At 38.7% G+C, this 18,233-nt stretch overlaps 1 protein-coding gene across 4 annotated transcripts in view; it reads left to right on the top strand.

Moving 5' to 3' along the window:
• The window catches only part of FRY (FRY microtubule binding protein), a 432,396-nt gene that overhangs the window by 258,486 nt on the left and 155,677 nt on the right, over window positions 1–18,233 (top strand). For all 4 annotated transcript variants that reach the window (XM_040979819.1, XM_040979817.1, XM_040979818.1 and 1 more), the window contains 4 exons: window positions 6,003–6,142; window positions 11,730–11,820; window positions 11,978–12,057; window positions 12,149–12,229. In XM_040979819.1, the coding sequence (XP_040835753.1) occupies window positions 6,003–6,142; window positions 11,730–11,820; window positions 11,978–12,057; window positions 12,149–12,229 (392 nt within the window). The remainder of the gene's footprint in view (window positions 1–6,002; window positions 6,143–11,729; window positions 11,821–11,977; window positions 12,058–12,148; window positions 12,230–18,233) is intronic.

Genomic DNA, 18,233 nt, shown 5'->3' with positions numbered 1-18,233 from the left:
TGGTTTGTTACCACCTACCATACCCATAAAGTGGCATTTATCAGGCTCAAATGAGCAAAATTCTGTCACCACCTTCTGCCATCCGTTCTGTAATTCACTTAGTCTGTGAGCTCGTTGCGTCATTGTAGGTGCTTCAGTTTCAATATTTAGAAATGGAAGAAGGAAACAGACGTTTGGGAAGTTCTTTATGTGCCCCACATTTTGACAGCATCTCACTTTGTCATCGGAACACTCCAGGACACTCGAGATTCTTAGTCTAGTTAAGAAGGGACAGCGCTGCAACCTGACCCTGAAGCTAACTGATTTCCCCATTAGCTTACTGAAATGACGGAAATGTGGCATGTTGACCTGTCAGGAGCACATATTGGGCTTTCACATTAATTTTAGAAATGGCTGTTTGAAATTTAGTGTGGCTAGTCTCCACGGGTGTCATCTGTGTCTGATACTTTACTCAAAAAGGAACTTCTCTTGGAATTTTCTTCAACATGTTACATATTTTATGCACTTATTATTTCCATGTTAAATACTTTATTTTTTCTGTTCTTTTTCATACTACTAATCGTTCTCCCTCTCATCTTTAATGTTTATTTTAACTGACACATAAAATCATATATTTATGGGATGCCATATATTTCAGGAGAATTATGCATATTTCAGATTCTTAGTATATTTAAAATGCCATCGACTAACAGGGAGTACACGGAAAAGGAACCATCCATTTATAATATATTAAGCTAAAATAGCTTTTTAATGTCTTGGGTAGTAACAATTTTCTTTAAGAGGAAGTAGATGAAATTTTAACATTTCAACATGGAGGCTAATGTTGCAGTCCAATGAAAATGTATTTAAATGATGTAAGTGAAAATAATAGGCAGTAGAGAGTAAAAACAAATAAGCCAGCATTGGGCTTAGAATGTTAAATGTTTTATGCATCATTCCTTAAATTATTCTTCAACAAGGCAGTGTATTGTATTGAGATGAACCAAGTCGTTAAAACGTAATAATGACGATGTTCTCTTTACATGTAGGAAAACATATTTAGATTTTTATATTTTTGATATTATAAAATTAGTGTTTGTCATTCAGCATGCCATTTTCTAGCAACAGTGATAATGCGATTGAGTCAAAATAAATTGAAAATTACTAGATCAGCATTTTGTGTAATTGCACAGCGATTACCCTGGTCCGTAAGATCGGGCTTTGAAAAATTAAACCATAAGTGAAATTACATTACAGTTATTTGTTAAATACAGCACTCATGAGAAGTCAGCTTTGTTAATGAGAAATATAGAAGGACTCCATAGAGGAATTATTTAAATATTTCTGTGTAACATTTTCTCCTTTACATTTAGCAAGTGAAATAAAATGCTGCTGAGAAATCACGTCTTCTCTGCAGCATAATGGACAGTGTCTTTTAGCCATTTCTACATAAAAAGCTAAAGTCAACATTGAAAGGTTTGCAGAGTGCATTTAGTGTTCTCCTCCGTCTCCCTGCCTGCCAAAAGAAAACACCGGCATGAAATCGCTCAGTGAGCCTGAGCACTTCATCTCTTCATGCTGCCCAGTACCTAGCTCCTGGGTGGTGGAAGAATATAATCATTGAAAAGCAACAAGAGCATCTTTGTAGTGGCCCTGCCCACTCTGCACGGCAGCACAGAGCCAGAATTCATCTCCCCATTGGCTCCGCTCCCCATAAATGAAGGACTTGAGTAAACGAGAAGCCACTAGACCTTCCTCCCTTCCTGAGCGTCAAGGGCCAGGTCTCTGCAGATTCCACCCTTCCTTCCTGAAAGCCCAGGCTCTGAAGAGCAGCACCAGAAAGATGGAAAAAGCACACACACACATCCACCCAGGGCTGACCTTTCATCCCTCCTCCGATGCTCTCAGTGTACTTGGCCATGCCCAAGGACACCCAGTGACTCTAGTCTGGAGAATGACTGTTTAATCAGTAGGATAAATTATTTTCATGATCATACCTGAGAATTGATGGGTTATGCCTAAGTAAAGTGGTGGATCATATGTGCTTAGCAGTCCAGCTGAAGTTTCTTTTAAAGACAGAAACGTAACAAGTCTGTAATGTAATTTGTAAATATCCCACCCAAATATTCTGTATCTAACCTTATTTTAAAATGGTTTGGGCTTTACAGAGTAGTCACAGTGACAGTGAGGACAGATGCCAGGGATGGACAGACGACAATTTCCCTATTAACATGTTATATTACTGTGGTCCATGTGATACCATGCTGTTGATGAAACTCCACATTTTATCTGTTCCATTTGTTTTTATCCACTTCTTTTTAATCCCAGGAGACCATCTAGGACACTCCTTTACATTTAGAGTTCACATCTCCTTAGGCAGTTTTTTTTTTTTTTAAGGCAGTTGCTAAGTTGAGTTAGAAAAGGAGATTCTTTGGGTTTTACTACCCCATCCCTAGAGCCTCTGGGCTCTGATCCCTCTTTCTCTTAGAAACTTTTTTCATTTCCTAGTTTAAAACCTTTTAAATAATGAGGTCAAGGAAATAGCCTTCCTTATGCTGGTGTAACTTTACATAAAAACTACTAACTTCTAAGCAGTTATGGCGATCAAATTCACAACCAGAAAAAGTTTGTGGATATTGTTGGAGTTGGGGGAGAGAGGAAAGGATCCTCTTTTTTAAAAAGGTTATTGTTTTAAATTTTAAAAAATTAATAGTGATAGGTTCATAGAGCAGATTGAATGTAATGGCCCATTTCTTCTCTCTTCTATTTTTCCATTGTAAAGATCATGTACAATTTTATTTGGACACCTGTAAGCTCGCATGGGTAAGACAGCAAGAAATAAGCTAGCAAGAGATAGAAAGGGACAATGAAAGCCATGGATGTCTGTTTCACAGCTGCTGTTAAAGTTGAGAATGGAAAGTTCTGTGGACTGGAAGCATGTCCACTCCTTTCCGAAGCGTCTCCTGTTTTATAGAAGGAGGTTGAGCCTGGCCTGCTAACTGCAGGAGTGTGCTAAGTTAACCAAAAAATTCCATTTCTTCTGCCACTTCCCCAGCTCCAGCCGAGAGCATCATCTCGCCTGGCACTGTGGCAGGAATCTCATTCAAGTGTGTTTTTTCTCTTCCACACATCTCTGCTAGAGTAAACCTCCCACACGCCATTTTTATGGGCTCATGGCAGAGCTCTGTAGAGACTACACATTTTCTAGAAAAGAAACTTTCCAACAATATATTCCTCTACTCTGTCTTAACCAAACTCTTTTCAACTTCATCTCCTGAATCAATATGCAGTCATAATGGAACACATCATTACCATTTCCAGCTTTGGATCTTTGTATAGTTTAGTTAGTTCTTATCTCTTTATAGTTCTAAAAACTTTTAAATTAATATAAAATACTTGTGTGTTTTTATGGGATAATGCAATATTTCCATAATGTGCTGCTCACATTAGAAATTTCGTCTTTCCAGGTATTTATCCTTTCTCTGTTTCTAATGTTGACTTATTTACATGAAAGATGAAGTTAGAGGGAGAGACAGAAAGTGATCTTCCACCTGCTGGTTTACATCCCCCCAACTGACCACAACAGCCAGTGCTAGGTCAGGCTGAAGCCAAGAGCTTCATCCCTTGCTTGAGCCATTTTCCACTGCTTTCTCAGGTGCCTTAGCAGAGAAATGGATCAGAAGTGAGCAGCCAGGACTGGAATCAGAATTTATCCTGGGTATCAGTGTCTCAAGCAGCTTAACCAGCTGTGCCGTAATGTCAGTTCCCCTTTCCTTTGTGTTTTTAAGTTACCAGCTCTTGTCTTTCAGTTCCTCATGGTGAACTAGTCAGCCCCTGTGCTGTGACTCCAAGAACCTGTTACTTCTACCTGCCTGTTTTCTTACTGATCATCCAACTTTTCTCTACCTTCCAGTCCCAATCCTTCCTAGCCTCTCACAATCTCTGCTTTCAGTTCAGACCCACTTTCCTTACTTCCACAAACAAGGGAGAACATGTAGTTTGTCTTTCTGTGTCTTGTTTTTTCATTTAACATTAATTACGTTCATCTCCCTCTATGTTGTTTCACGTATAAGGATTCAGTTCTTCTTGTGTCTGAATAATATTCCATCATGCATATGAACCACATTTTCTTTATTCATCTGTAAATGATCACTTGGTTTGGTTCCATATCTTGACTCCCCTTTCTGAAACAGTCCAGGTAAATCCTTCCTTCATTTCCAGCTCCGCTTACCCTCTCCCAAAGCCCCTCTTTTCCATATATATTCTTTGTTGGTGTGTGTGTGGTATGTGGGGACTTCAAAAAAGTTGATAGGAAACCAGGGCAGGTGACTGTCTGGCAGGTGACTCGGGATGCCTGAGTTCAAGACCTGGAGTCGGCTTTGAGGGCCGGTACCTGCTTCAAGTCCTGGTAGCTACTTCACTTTCTATCCAGCTTCTTGCTGATACACAAGAAGTTGAGTCCTTGTCACATACTTGGAATGGAGTTTCTAGGCCCAGGCTTCAGAGTGGCTCAGCCTTCTCTGCTGCACAGGTTTGGAACATAAACCAGTAGTTGAGATCATTCTCTCTCTCTTTCTCTCTCTCCCCATCTCATGAAATTTAATTCTTTTGTGCATGTTCATGGGAAGTGGAATCAGAAGATGAGTTTATTTTGATGACAAAAATGGTTTAAATCTATGCATGCAGTCTTTAAAAAAACTCATGGAAAATGCATACTATGAAAATTATTCATGAATTTTAAATATTTTACAACAAAAATTATTTTTGAAAGTGATGTGTTTCTTTTTATTGGAAAGGTATATTTCCAGAGAGAAGGAGAGACAGAGAAAGATCTTCATCCACTGGTTTACTCCAAAATGGCTGTTACAGTTGGAGCTGAGCTGATCAAAAACCAGGAGCCAGGAAGTTCTTCCAGGTCTCCCACACGGGTGCAAGGTTTTGGACCCATCATCCTTTGCTTTCCCAGGCCATAATCAGGTAGCTGGGTGGGAAATGGAACAGCCAGGACATGAATCAATGCTCATATGGGATGCTGGCATTCTCAGATGGTGTGTTAGCCAGTTGAGCCATTGCGCCTATTACCCACTCCACATCCAAAAATGTATTTTTAATCCCATTTTCCCTTCATACTTTTTTGAAATCTCATATCAAAAAGATTAAGAGTCTTATTTTGCATATATGTACACTTAACACAGAATCTATACCAAGTTGAGATCATTACCAATTAAATGACAGTAATACATGATCCATCCTAAAAATTTTTATGTCATAAACTTTTGAGAGATAACAAATGAAATGTGCTGTGTATATACCATCTATTTATTTCCCAAATAACCAGAAATGGGCAAAATTTTAACAAAAACATAATTCGAATCTCCCACGCAAGTAACATAAACTGTATTGCTTTGGGTCGTTGAAGCTGCGCTCCAGTATCTGCACTGGCAGGGAGCTGGAATCAGGAACTGTGCCCAAGAAGGATCCCAACAACTCCTGTGAGAGATGTGGGCATCTCAACACTGGGCCAAAAACCCTTTGTCCATGATATATTTTTGAAATGAGTCATAATATTTTATGAGTGTGCACCAAAATCTAAATATTAAGATATTTGGGTTTAATTTGGGTTTAATTTAATCCACATATTCATTAGGTATTTGGGTTTAATTTTTTCTTTGTAATGAATAAGGTTCACCTTCCTCAACATTCTTTTGCCTCTCTAATTATGTACCTGAGATGAGTCTTAAGACTGATGTTCTTCAGAATGATTTTAATTAGATTCTTGATATGAGATTCTAAACTACCCTCTAGATATGTTATGCCTAATGTTTATTTTTATTTCGTGATTATGTTAGGAGCCCCGTCAACATAAAGACATTTAATGCCTTGGAGATACATTGATAACGGTTAGGAAATAAGGGACTGTAGCAGTGTTGCAGTGAAGATTGCTTGCAGCTCTGACATGGGCATTTCTTCCTCGCTGGCAGTGCCACACAGCCTTTTTCATCACTTAACCTCTCTCCCTGCAGGTCATCAGCTCCATGAGTTCCCTGGCTGAGTACTGCCTGCCTTCCATCCTGCGGACATTATTTGACTGGTATAAAAGGCAAAATGGCATTGAGGATGAATCACATGAATACAGACCAAGAACAAGCAATAAATCTAAAAGGTACTTTTTTTGTCTGCCTGAGAATTGGATTTCTTTTTTATTTTTAAGAAGTGTCACCCAAAACAGGAGTTCAGAAGCATCTCGGTGTTCCTGACCGTCACCAGGGTTCTAGCAGGTGCTAAGGGGATCCTGTTGTCCATAGCAGCTGATCCATTTGGAGTACCCAGTGGCTGCCAGATGCTGTGGGTTAAAAATCACAGGAGCTCTTATTTTGACATTGATGGAGACAGGATATAAAGGGCCCCAGGTCATCCTCTGTCTTCCACAGACACCCCAAAACACCAGGTCTTGCATGGTGTGTAGGGGATATCTTAGTCCTCATGCCAGTTACCGTGAATGCTCAGTGCATAAGAAGGGTGCTGTGCTGCACGGCAGTGGGAATCCTGGCACCGTTGCTCAGCCATCTGCTGTTGGGCAGCTCACCGCTTCCCTGTGCCTCAGCCCGCATGAGAGTAAAAACAGGGAAGTTGGATTACACCATGGCGACTTCTCCTTCCAGCTGATGACTGTTTAATCTGGGTCCCGCTTTTCTTAGGAGTTTGAAAAGTGGAACTTGCCACTCTATGAATGTGTTAGCAACTGCAGAACTTAAGATTCTCATGCACTCCAGGTAACGTGCATCTGCCCAGAACTACTTCAAAAGGTTTACGAAATAATAGAATTAAGTAAGTTTATTTTATACCAAAAAAGACTTGAAATCCATGCAAAGTATTCTCAGGACATGAATGTTTCAGGAACTGTGAAGACCCTGTGTGTACGGAGGTGTCAACATTTTTCTGTACCAAAGTAAATACAGAATTCAATTTCTGCAAGTTAATCGAAGTGCCTTGGTGTGTTTGAACTATGACAACAAAATAATCTGCACAATAACACTTAATGTGCTTGCCTTTCTTTTTTAAAAAATACAAGTTTTTATAAGCAGTTATATTTCTCCATAAAAGTTGATTATGCATTTTTAATGATGTTAATGATAAGTAGAGGCCAGTCACTCAATGAGACATTAACTCTGATTTTTGCTCTCATTTTTCTTAATCTAATGCTTTTCTAAGAGTTCTCTTAACACCCAAGACCTGCAATTTTATTAAATTACATTTCATCTAAATTTATCCTTTTGTTTTATAGGATACTTCAGTTTAAGCAGAATTCGTTTGCTTATCATACTAAATTTTTACCTGATTTTTAATGGGATAGTTCACACAACCTCAGAGTGACTGTTTGCAGTGTTTGTAATTCGTGAGCAGGATGGCACAGCCACAGTCACTGTCCAGTTCCAGAACATTTCCATCGCCCTGCAAGAAACTCGAGCTGTTAGTAGTCTTCTTGTAAAAGCGTTGCAGTTTATCAGATGCTAAAGGTGGAATTTCACTTCTATGTCTGAAAATAGTTTGGTCGGGCCTGGCACCATGGCCTAGCAGCTTAAGTCCTCCCCTTGAATGTGCCGGATCCCATATGGACGCCGGTTCTAATCCTGTGGCCTGGGAAAGCAGTCAAGGATGGGCAAAAGCCTTGGGACTGTGCACCCGCGTGGGAGACCTGGAGGAGGTTCCAGGCTCCTGGTTTGGATCAGCACAGCACCGGCCATTGTGGTCACTTGGGGAGTGAATCAACAGATGGAAGATATTTCTGTCATATATATATATATATACATATATATATATACACATACATATATATACACATATATATAACTGCAATAAAAATAAATCTTAAAAATTTAGTTTTAGAAAAGTATATAAATAGGATGATTTTACTATTTTCTACATCTCACTTGCAGGCTATTATAAATTATCTGGAGATAAAATGTGTTTTAATTTTGTTCTTTGGTCAACATATAATTACTAAAAGTTGATTTTTTTAAGAATTCAAAATGTGTTTTGATTGTGATACTGATTTATTTAGATTAATCTCTGAACTCTATAGAGAATCAGAACACTAACTCCACATTTTAGCTCCGTCTGAATGTTCCGATAACTCCTGTAATTGCTGCTTTCATTTCCCTTGAGTGCATCCGCAGGGTCAGACCGGGGCTCCCGTGGTAGATGTGTGGCCAGGTTCCGGAGGAATCTCCACACCATTTTCCGTATTGGCTTCACTAGTTTACGTTGCCATCAACAGGTTATTAGGGCACCGTTGTTTCTCCGCGTTTGCACCAGCCTTTGTGGGTTGTTTTGTTTTTTGGATAATTGCAATTCTGAGGTGAGGTAAAAACCTCATTGTGGTTTTTATTTGCATTTTTCTCGTGACTAATGATCTTGAATGTGTTTCTTTGTATCTCTTGGTCATTTGTGTTTCATCCTTAAAAAAAAAAAAGTCTGTTCCTATTCTTAGTCCATTTCTTAACTGAGTTAAGAAATGTTACATTTTGACTTAATTGTTAAGAACTGTTGAGTTTGGTTTTGTTGTTTGGTTCATTATGTATAAATGCTGGATATTAATCCCTCATCCAATGTATAGTTTGCAAATATTTTCTTTGGTTCGGTCAGTCATTTCTTTCCTTTGTTGAGTATTTCCTTTGCAGTCCCGAAAGTGCTTAGCTTGGTGTAATCCTATCTCTGCTTTGTCTTTATGATTTGTGCTTCCGGGACTTTATGAAGTTCTGCTTATGCCAGTATCTTGCAGTATTTTTTCTGTATTTTCTTCTAGTAATTTGATAGTTTTGGGTCTTAGGGCAGCTCAACTCAATATTAAGACATGAAATCAAACCAGATGTCCATCAACCAATGACTGGATAAATTGTGGTCTATATACACAATAAAATACTACTCAACTGTTAAAAAAAGAACAAAGAAATCATGTTTTTCACAGCAAGCTTAGAGACCGTTAGGATTAATGAAATAAGTCAGCCCCCAAAGACCAATATCACACTCTTCCCTGATTTGTGGTAACATACGTAGTATTTTTAATGCCATATGTGTAAGCAATTGAGATTCTAAGACTGTATTATTTGTACTCGTGTCTTTTCCCTTGAGAAACTGTGGTCTTCCTCTTTAGTATTTGATTAACTTTGTTCAGTGGAGGGTGAAACTTGTGGTTGTGAAGTAAATTAGAAGTATGTCATTGTGAGAATTAACAGAAAAATGAGGTGAGAGTGAGAGGGTTGGGTGAGAAATATCACTATACTCTTAAAATTGCATGTATGAACTATATGTGTTCCCCTTTTATAAATTAAAAAGATTTTTCAAGAAAAGAAAATGAATCTGCCTGGGAAAAAGCCAAATGAATGAGAGTCTCTAAAGCGTAGTGTAGCTAGTAATGAGACTATCTTACAAGGAAGAATAAATAAAGTACTGTAGGGAGACGCACACACAACCAGAATAGTCAAATAAGAGGGTTGTGCATTTTGCTATGATTTCTAAGATTAGCATAATATCAACATTTTAACTGCCAGCTAAATTTGTCAAATGCCTCCAGCCTCCTGGCAGTTAGACCTCAAAGCAGCTATAAAAAAAGACTTCATTATTGGAAAAATATATGTCTGTTTTATTTGAAAGCATACCTTGGCTTAGCAGATGCAAGAGGGTCAGAAGCACAAATTCTTTCTGCCAAGAATTGCTTCTTCCTCAGAGTCCTCTGGCCACTTTCAAAGATATATCAGGCTACTTTCAAAGATACCAGCCATATCCAATTCAGAAATAGCCCCTCTATTGCTGTGGGCTGCCTTGGAGAGTCCTCCTTCCTTTTGGACTTCTTGTTTGCTTATTCTATGCTGTTCTGGATAGAAGGCAAGCCTGTGAACGCCTTCCTTTCTAACACAGCTCTGTACTCTTCCCTTCCTCCCAGCTAGCACTACTGCATAGTCCGCTAGTGAATCATAGGGAACTTTCTCTGATTGGTTTTATTCACCCTTCTTCCTACTGGGAGGGCTGTTCATCAAGGATTCTAAATGAATTCCTGCCCTTGAATGAATTCTGCTTGAAAGACAAAGCTTCTACTTCCTGTTAACCCACTCTGCAAGGTCACAAAGTGCCACCAGGAGTATTTGGTGGTATCTGACAGATGGTAAAGTTCCATTCTTTCTCATGCCCTCTTGATTCAGCAACAAGAACAAAACACTCCAGATTTAGAATAGTCTTGAATAGGATGCTTAAGCCAATAGTTAAGATGCCCATATTCCACACTGGAGTGCCTGGTTTCAACTCCCAAATCTAGCTTGCCGCCAGTGCAGATCTTGGGAGGCAGCAAGTGATAACCAAATAATTGAGTATCTGCCATTCTATGGGGGGTAGGGGTGACCTAGATTGTGATCCTGTTTCACAGTTTCAGCCCAGGCCCAGATCTCTCCTTCCTTTCTCCCTGTGACTCCGGTAAACAAACATTAACAAAATAGTCTTCATTGATTCTGATGTATCTTCCTGACAATTCTGAAGTCTAATTATCCTTCTACATTGGTTTTATCTAATATGCAAGTTTTGGATATTTATGTGCTTAGGAGATTATGCTAAATACTTCACCTGTCTTATCTTCCCAAACCTTTAAGTACAGAAATCTAGAAATCTAGAATCCACTCTAGAAATCCAGAATCCCAAATCCTTCCAAATCTAAAAATCGCTTTAATGATGGTGTCGTGCCACAAATAGAAAATTCTAGAACTGACTTCAGGTAACAAGTAGCAAGGTACACCCAAAGGACAGGTGCAAAAGAAGTATCATGATCATCTTCAAGTTACGTGTCTAGTGTGCACATCAAACCTAAATATGCTTACATGTATGTTCAGGTGAATTTTGATGAAGAAAAACCTCTGAAATCCAAAACACTTCTGGTCCTAAATATTCAGATAAGAGAAAATCAAGCCCTATATAATTATTACTCTCACTTCATAGATGGAGATTACAAGTGGAAGAAATGTACTTTTAAGCCAGAAACGTCCACAACAAAGTTAGCATTCTTGCACTCTTGTCCACTGCTTTGTGCCAAGAAGCTTGTCAGTCATTCCTCTTGTCAACCTTGCTCAATTCCAGATGAGCCCTCCTTAGTCGCCATGCTAAGCAAGCAGAAAGTGTGATGGAGAGGGCACTCCTATCTTGACTGTGCTAATTCTACTCTCCAGCGTTTGAACAAACTTGAAGGACTCTGCTTTCTTCCTGCTGCTCTTCATTTGTTCTTCCAACACCTCTTCATTGTTTTTCTCTTTTCACTAAATCTCAAGTGGTAAAGGATAAAAGGAAGAGAATGGGGGCAGGAGGAAAAAAAAGGAAAACAATTATTGGTACTTTCTGGCTCTTTATTGTCCCACTGTGATTGGAAAGCATCTTGTTTGTTAGATCCTTTCACAGAGTCCTCATGATACACTTCCAGCATAACATCCCTGTCTTATATTTGGAGCATATTTTATAGGTGATATAAATCCTGGTATGCAAGATGCCTTAGAGAAGCCCACAGAATGAAATTATAGACTCATAAATGGCTCCTGAAGTTAATGTAGTTGAAGCTGTTTAATTCAAAGATTCTTACTTCAGATCCAGTGTTGCCTGATAATACAAAGAAAGCTAGCATGCACCTGCCACTGCCATCTTGTAATAAAAACGAGTTTGCATTCTACTTACAGTATCTTTGGTGCTATTTAACGTGAATATTTTCCATTTTACAGTGATGAACAGCAGCGAGATTATTTAATGGAAAGACGGGACCTCGCCATTGATTTTATTTTCTCTTTAGTATTAATAGAAGTTTTGAAACAGGTAAGCAAATAATTTGCTATTACTTTTAGTTTTGTATCTGCAAATTTATTGGATTGTGAATGAACTCCACATGTTTATAGGTTGCTAGTGGTCATTTTATAGTTACTAAAAGCACTATTACTGTTATTCTTTAATGGCTGTCTTTTTTTCCCCTTAGATTCCGCTTCATCCTGTAATAGACAGCTTAATACATGATGTTATTAACTTGGCTTTCAAGCACTTTAAATATAAAGAAGGGTAAGATGTTGAACTTGAGTAGTTAAAACCTCACCCACAGTTTCTTTTTAGAGACTGGGATCCATAACTTGTCTGGTTATATCTTTTTCAGATACCTTGGTCCTAACACTGGCAATATGCACATTGTGGCAGACCTGTATGCAGAAGTCATTGGCGTGCTGGCACAAGCTAAGTAAGTGAATTTCAGAACCTTATAAGCTCACAATAATCTGCGATTCTGTGTGTGTGTGTGTGTGTGTGTGTGTGTGTGTGTGTGTGCGTGCGCGCATGTGTGTGCGCGCGCTCATCCCTAAGACTAAATAGAAGTTTGTCTGCAGTAGCCTTCTCATTTAGGAAATGGGCCAGAACCTACTGAGTCCATAGCAATCAGACTCCTCATTCAAAAAAGGAATTGGACTAAACCAAATCGCTTTTCTTTGTACCCAAAGTGTAGCAGCTTTTAAAGCTTTGCTCTCTGCAGTCCCTGAGCAGTCACCACACATCAGCCATAAGTGGGAAAATTCCTTTCCAGCATGGCCTCTTTCTTATAGATCTCACTTAATTCAGCAGAGCTAAAAATGTCCCAGACTCTGTCATGGAAACAAGTCAAGGGAAAGTTCTCATTGCTAAATTTATCTGGCCCCATAATGCCGCTTAGCAGGCTAGAACAAAGTGGTGTTAGACTATGAGCCATAATACAATTCTTCCAAAAGTGATATCACCACCCTACTCACCTACCTTCATTTTACCCAACCTCGAGGCAAATTGGACAAAATCCCAATGTCTGGGTTGAGCAAAATGAGCCAGACTTAATAGGAGTTCAAGCCAAAGGCTAGCTTCAATCAGCGGTGATGCTCCAATCCTTGGGAAATAAAATCCTCAGATTTTTATCCTGTTAGACAAAAAAAACCACAACTTATATTTAAAAATTTATTATTACTTACTCAGCAACCATTCCTAGTCAAAACATAGAGATGAGCTCAAGAGGTAAACAAGGAGAATTCTTTGGCATGGCTTAACCTAACGCAGTTCATCTGCTCATCCTAACCATCTCTCTTTTTTTTCCTTACGCATAATGCTTCAGTGTTGAGAAGAAGAGAAACTTCTAGGGAATGATACATGGATGCCAGTGAGAAATATTAGGCTCAAGGGTTGACAGCAACAGGCAAGGAAGTAACTGGCCAAAGCATCCATGGAACTTACCAATAGGGACATGCATTAGACAGAGAGGTGAGGATGCCTGCGTCCTATGTCCCCACGTTGGAAAGCCAGGGTTTGATTTGCAACTCGGGTTGCTGACTCCAAGTTCCTGGCAGTATAAGCTCTGAGGGGCACCAGGTGATGGATCAAGTAGTAGAGTTTCTGTCATTCAGATAGGAGACCTAGAGTATCTGACTCCTAATTTCACCCTGGCCCAGTCGTGGCCATTGGGAACATTGGACAATAACCAGTAGACGTTTGTCTCCCTGCCCTCTACATAAGTTTTTAAATACACATATCAGTTACAAAAAAACTAGTGATAGGGTCTGGCATGATGACTCAATTAGCTAATCCTCCTCTTGCAACCGCCAGTATCCCAAATTGGTGCCCATCTGTATCTAGGCTGCTCTGCTTCACATCCCACCACTGCTTATGACCTGGGAAAGCAGAGGAGGAAACCCAAAGCCGGGGCCCTGCACCCACGTGGGAGACCTGGAAGAAGCTTCTGGCAGGGCCAGGGTCTGCAGTTGGCTGGCTGGCATCAGGCCTCTGTATGGACAGTGCTCCAGGACTTTGCAGTCCCCAGCACAGCCCTTGAACCCTCACTCAGGGAAAAAAAATTTGTTGCTCTTTAGTATTTGCCTTCTTCAAAATCAATTAAATTAAAATTAGATATTCTTAAGTATGTTTGTTAATTTGCTGTTGTAGTAATTGCAGACTCAAATAATGCATTTTATGTTCTCAACCTGGTGCTGCGTTCTTACATTTTATCAGTTGATGATATAATCCTAAACTAGTGTCTTACCGTGAGTTGTCACATTACGTGTTTCACATCAGGACCACTGGTTGATCATTATCTCAGAAAACCTCTGCTTTCTTTGTACTTGGGAGAACAACAAAAAAAAAGGTGTGTACAGTGAAGTTAACTTCATTCCTATAAAGTTCAATAATAACCCTAAGTTAGATTATTTATCTAGTTCTCAGTGGCGATGCATATGAAATATTTTCTTCATTGTGATTTTAGTTATTGGAATTTAGGTCTTGGCTTCTTGGCCTTTTGGCTAACATCAAGCATGAAACTAAATCCCTAATCTTAGTCCCGCTGGTAATGGTGGTGCTTAGTTCTTGGCTTTAGGGCGAACATATTATGTTAGTAAATGATACACATGTTGATAAGTTTTTACCAAGTCAGTTACATTTAAATTATGTTTTTAATTGCTTTTGTGTATGAACTTGAATGGTGATGATCCATTCTATGATCCAATTTGATTTCTTTCCCTTTATAGTACATACCTTTATATATTCTTATGCTCTCATAAAATGTATTATAGCTTTTAAACGAGGATTATTTTTATGTAAGTTTTATGATATACTAGAAGGCAGGTAGTCATGTAGTTTTCTTGTATTTGCTGTATTCAGTACTAAACACAGCAGGGAAGGTCCTAATTTTATTTTTCCCTAAGGTCATTTTAAAGGGACCCAGATTTTAAGTGCTAATAGATTTTTGGATTATTTTTGTGCCAAAATAACACATTTTTGTTATTTTGAACTTTTACAAGTAAAAGATATTTATTTTCAAGTGAGGAATAAACTTTCAGTCACCGACTCATGAGTATATGAAATACTGTGTTATTCGGATGACACACCCTTTTCTGCTTCTTGTTACATTTTTGGATTGATAATATGAGAACCAATATTAATATGCGAGCCTTCTCTGTGGGGAAAGCCTTTACTTCCTTCTCAGCAGAAATCAAATCATAGGAATAAAATTTCAAGTTGGAAAAGGACCTTGAATAACCTAACCAAGTGCCCTTGAAAGAGCCATCTCTGTAACATGGACAGTGTATTCAGCTGCTGCTAAAATACTTCATGCGACAGAATCTTTGCCCTTTGTGGAGATAAATCTGCTCAATACGTTTACTGAGCACCTGCTATTACTTGGTCATGTGGCATTCACATCTAGTCAGACAATAAATAATATATTCAGCAACTAAGTTATATAACCAAGATCATTCTGTTTTCAAATGTCTGTTTCTGCAGGTTTTTCTCTCCCAAAATATTCGCTTAGGTGCTTGGAGAAAATGCTTATTGCTCCTTCAAGTCCCACTTCTGTTTTTTATAAGATTTACTTAGTTTTTATGGAAAGGCAGATTTACAGGGACAAGGAGACATAGAGAAGGGACATCCATCTGCTAGTTCACTCCCCAGATGGCTACAATGGCCAGAATTGAGCCAAACTGAAGCCAGGGGCCAGGAGCTTCCTCTGGGTCTCCATGTGGGTGCAGTCTTCCAGGGACTTGGGCCACCTTCCATTGCCTCCCATGGCATAAGCAGGGAGCTGAATGGAAAATGGAGCAGCCAGGACATGAACTGGCATCCATGTGGGATTCCAGCACTTGCAAGATGAGGATTTAGCCACTGAACCATCATGCCACATCCAAGTCACTTCGCTTTCAAACTGAACACTTTTATTTAATGAAGCAGTTAGATGTCTCTTTGCTAGTGTGGCCTAGTGAGGTACAGAACCAGGAAGTTTAAACAGCCAACCTTGACTTCCTCAGTTGCAGTTATGAAGGCTGGAAGTTCAAAATCAGCACATTGGTTTCTCCCTTGGCTTGTAGATTCTGTCTTCTCCCTTTATCTTCATCTGCTCTTCCATCTGTGTGTCTGTGTCTTCCTCGCCTCTTTGTGTAGAGGCACCAGTCCAGTTGGATTAGGGCCCACTCTATCGATACTTTATCTCTTTAAAGACTTTCTTTCTAAATAGTCTCATTCCAACGTACAGAGGCTAGGACTTCAACGTGTGAACTTGGCAGAAAACACAGTCAAGCCTGTAACAGTAGCTTGGGACGGGGCGTAGGTTGTCAGTGTCCATGAACTCCTAGTGATGCTGATGCTGGCCTTGGGATCACACTTGGAGAAGTCATGGTGCAGGTGTAATTGGATTTAAAATCCAGCTCTACTGATCAACTATGGGATTTTATCAAGTTATGAACTGTCTTGATTTTCTTGTCTGTGAAGAGATGTAATAATAGTACTTAGTTCATCCTGTTGCGAGGACTGAATGAATGACTCTATGTAAAGTGTGGCCCACCACGACTATCATGGTGGTAAATGCTGTGTATTTACGTACTATTGTCATTATCAGCATCATCATCATTTTCTGTAACAATGAGAAGAGTAATGACATTGGAGTTTAAAAATTGTATTACAAAATGTGAAGACTAGAGTTTTAAATTTTCAATTAAGCAGATATTATCTAAAGCAAATCAATTTTATTTAAATTTTGCTGATTTACTCATCTGAAAATCAATATATACTTTTTCAGTATTCATATTTTACTTATAAATGTGTAACTGCTTTTTCTGATGTTATTTTAATAGTATGTTTTAAATATTGCAGTGTCTAGTCTAGAATGCAATCTTGGAAAATGTTTTGTAGAAATCCAAAAAATTTTATCATACATCAGGAATATGTCCTGGAATATTCTTAACTATATTAACAATCCTTTAGAAAATACCACACTCATAATATATGTAAATCATCTTGAAGCTATTCCTATTTTATTCTCCATTGGCTTCTTAAAATCATTTTATTATATCATGAGATATGCAGCAAGTATAAAAGCAAAAATAGACAGTTGGAAAAAGTGCTACGAAGCAAACAATGTGTAATCTCTCCACGTAAAATAAGAGCTAAGAAATTGGTAGCACTTGCAGATTTCCATCTGAAAGCCTCTCATATTGGATTTTGCGGAGAGAATTCTGTGTGTTTGCTGCCCATTTTGTTTGTCCTAAAATTTCTACTTGGAAGTGCCAAGGATTTATTCTAAACTTTTGGAAATTTATTAGTTTGCCCCTGGCCTTTATAATTGCTATTGCGTCTTCTAATCATGTCTGGAACTTAATTAACCATTTTCCTCAAGCTAGAAACCTCAGGAGGCAAAATACAATGAGTCCTATCACCTTTTCGTGTGTGTGTGTGTGTGTGTGTGTGTGTGTGTGTGTGTGTGTGTGTGTGTGTGTGTATTCAGTAAACTAAACATCTTGGAAGTAATTTTTATCTCTTTTCTCTGAGATACTTTTGAGTTTCCCACTACTTTCTTCTTAGCCTAAAATCTATTCTACTTTTAAAATACAGGATAGTTTTAAGAAATTTTTTACTTTCAAGCAATACAAATACTTGACATGCTTTGAGGATAAGAACTGTGTCTTTGTTTTGCATTCAACCAATAAAACCGCAAAAATCCCATGCATATAGGATTCATCTTCATTTTAGATGGGATTTAAATGTTCTCATTACTACATTTTTCCTTTGACCTAAAAATACTTTTTTTCCACAATTATTCACCTAAAACTATAAAAGCAACAGCAATAGAAACTTTGGGAACGGATGTAGGAATCTGTTTTGGCTTTATTTGGAGTACAAGTCCAAAAATCACTTGTTGTGCTTGTCAGAAATAGCGACCTAGTGTGGAATTGTTCATGAACTCACAATGTGATCCTTGGAGCCCCCAGGGTCTGCAGGTTGCTTGGACTTGTAGTTTGCCATCCTGTTCAACTTAACAGCTAGACTATTTTGAAAGAGTCTGATTCACTGTAAAACTATGTCTCTCACCTGAAGGAGATGTTGAATGCTTGATAAAATAGGAAGAGAAAGGAGAAAACTGAACTCCTTGCCGAATCCCAAGCATCAAGTCCATCAATGACCTTTATGCCTTGTTGGGAGGATCTGTCATGATCCCCATTGCAGTGACTTTCCTGTCCATATCTTTGCTTCACTGTTACTCTTGGTAATGTGTCCTTAATAGGAGAGTAGATTTCAGTGTAGTTCCATAGTTAGAATTCTAGGGACATAATGATATTCCCTCCTTTTTATCCTTCTCTGTCTTAATTTTTAAGATAACATATGTGTATGTTAACACTAAAAGGTTTAAAGCTCTCCTAACTATGCTATTTAGCAAGTAAAAAGACCCTAGTTCAGCAGGAACACAAAGA

The sequence above is a fragment of the Ochotona curzoniae genome, unplaced genomic scaffold (assembly GCF_017591425.1).
Source record: "Ochotona curzoniae isolate NIBS_2020 unplaced genomic scaffold, NIBS_Ocur_1.0 contig_3332, whole genome shotgun sequence".
NCBI classification, from domain to species: domain Eukaryota; kingdom Metazoa; phylum Chordata; class Mammalia; order Lagomorpha; family Ochotonidae; genus Ochotona; species Ochotona curzoniae.
The sequence above is the reverse complement of the archived record's forward strand: the minus strand, read 5'-3'. Positions and strand labels throughout refer to the sequence as shown.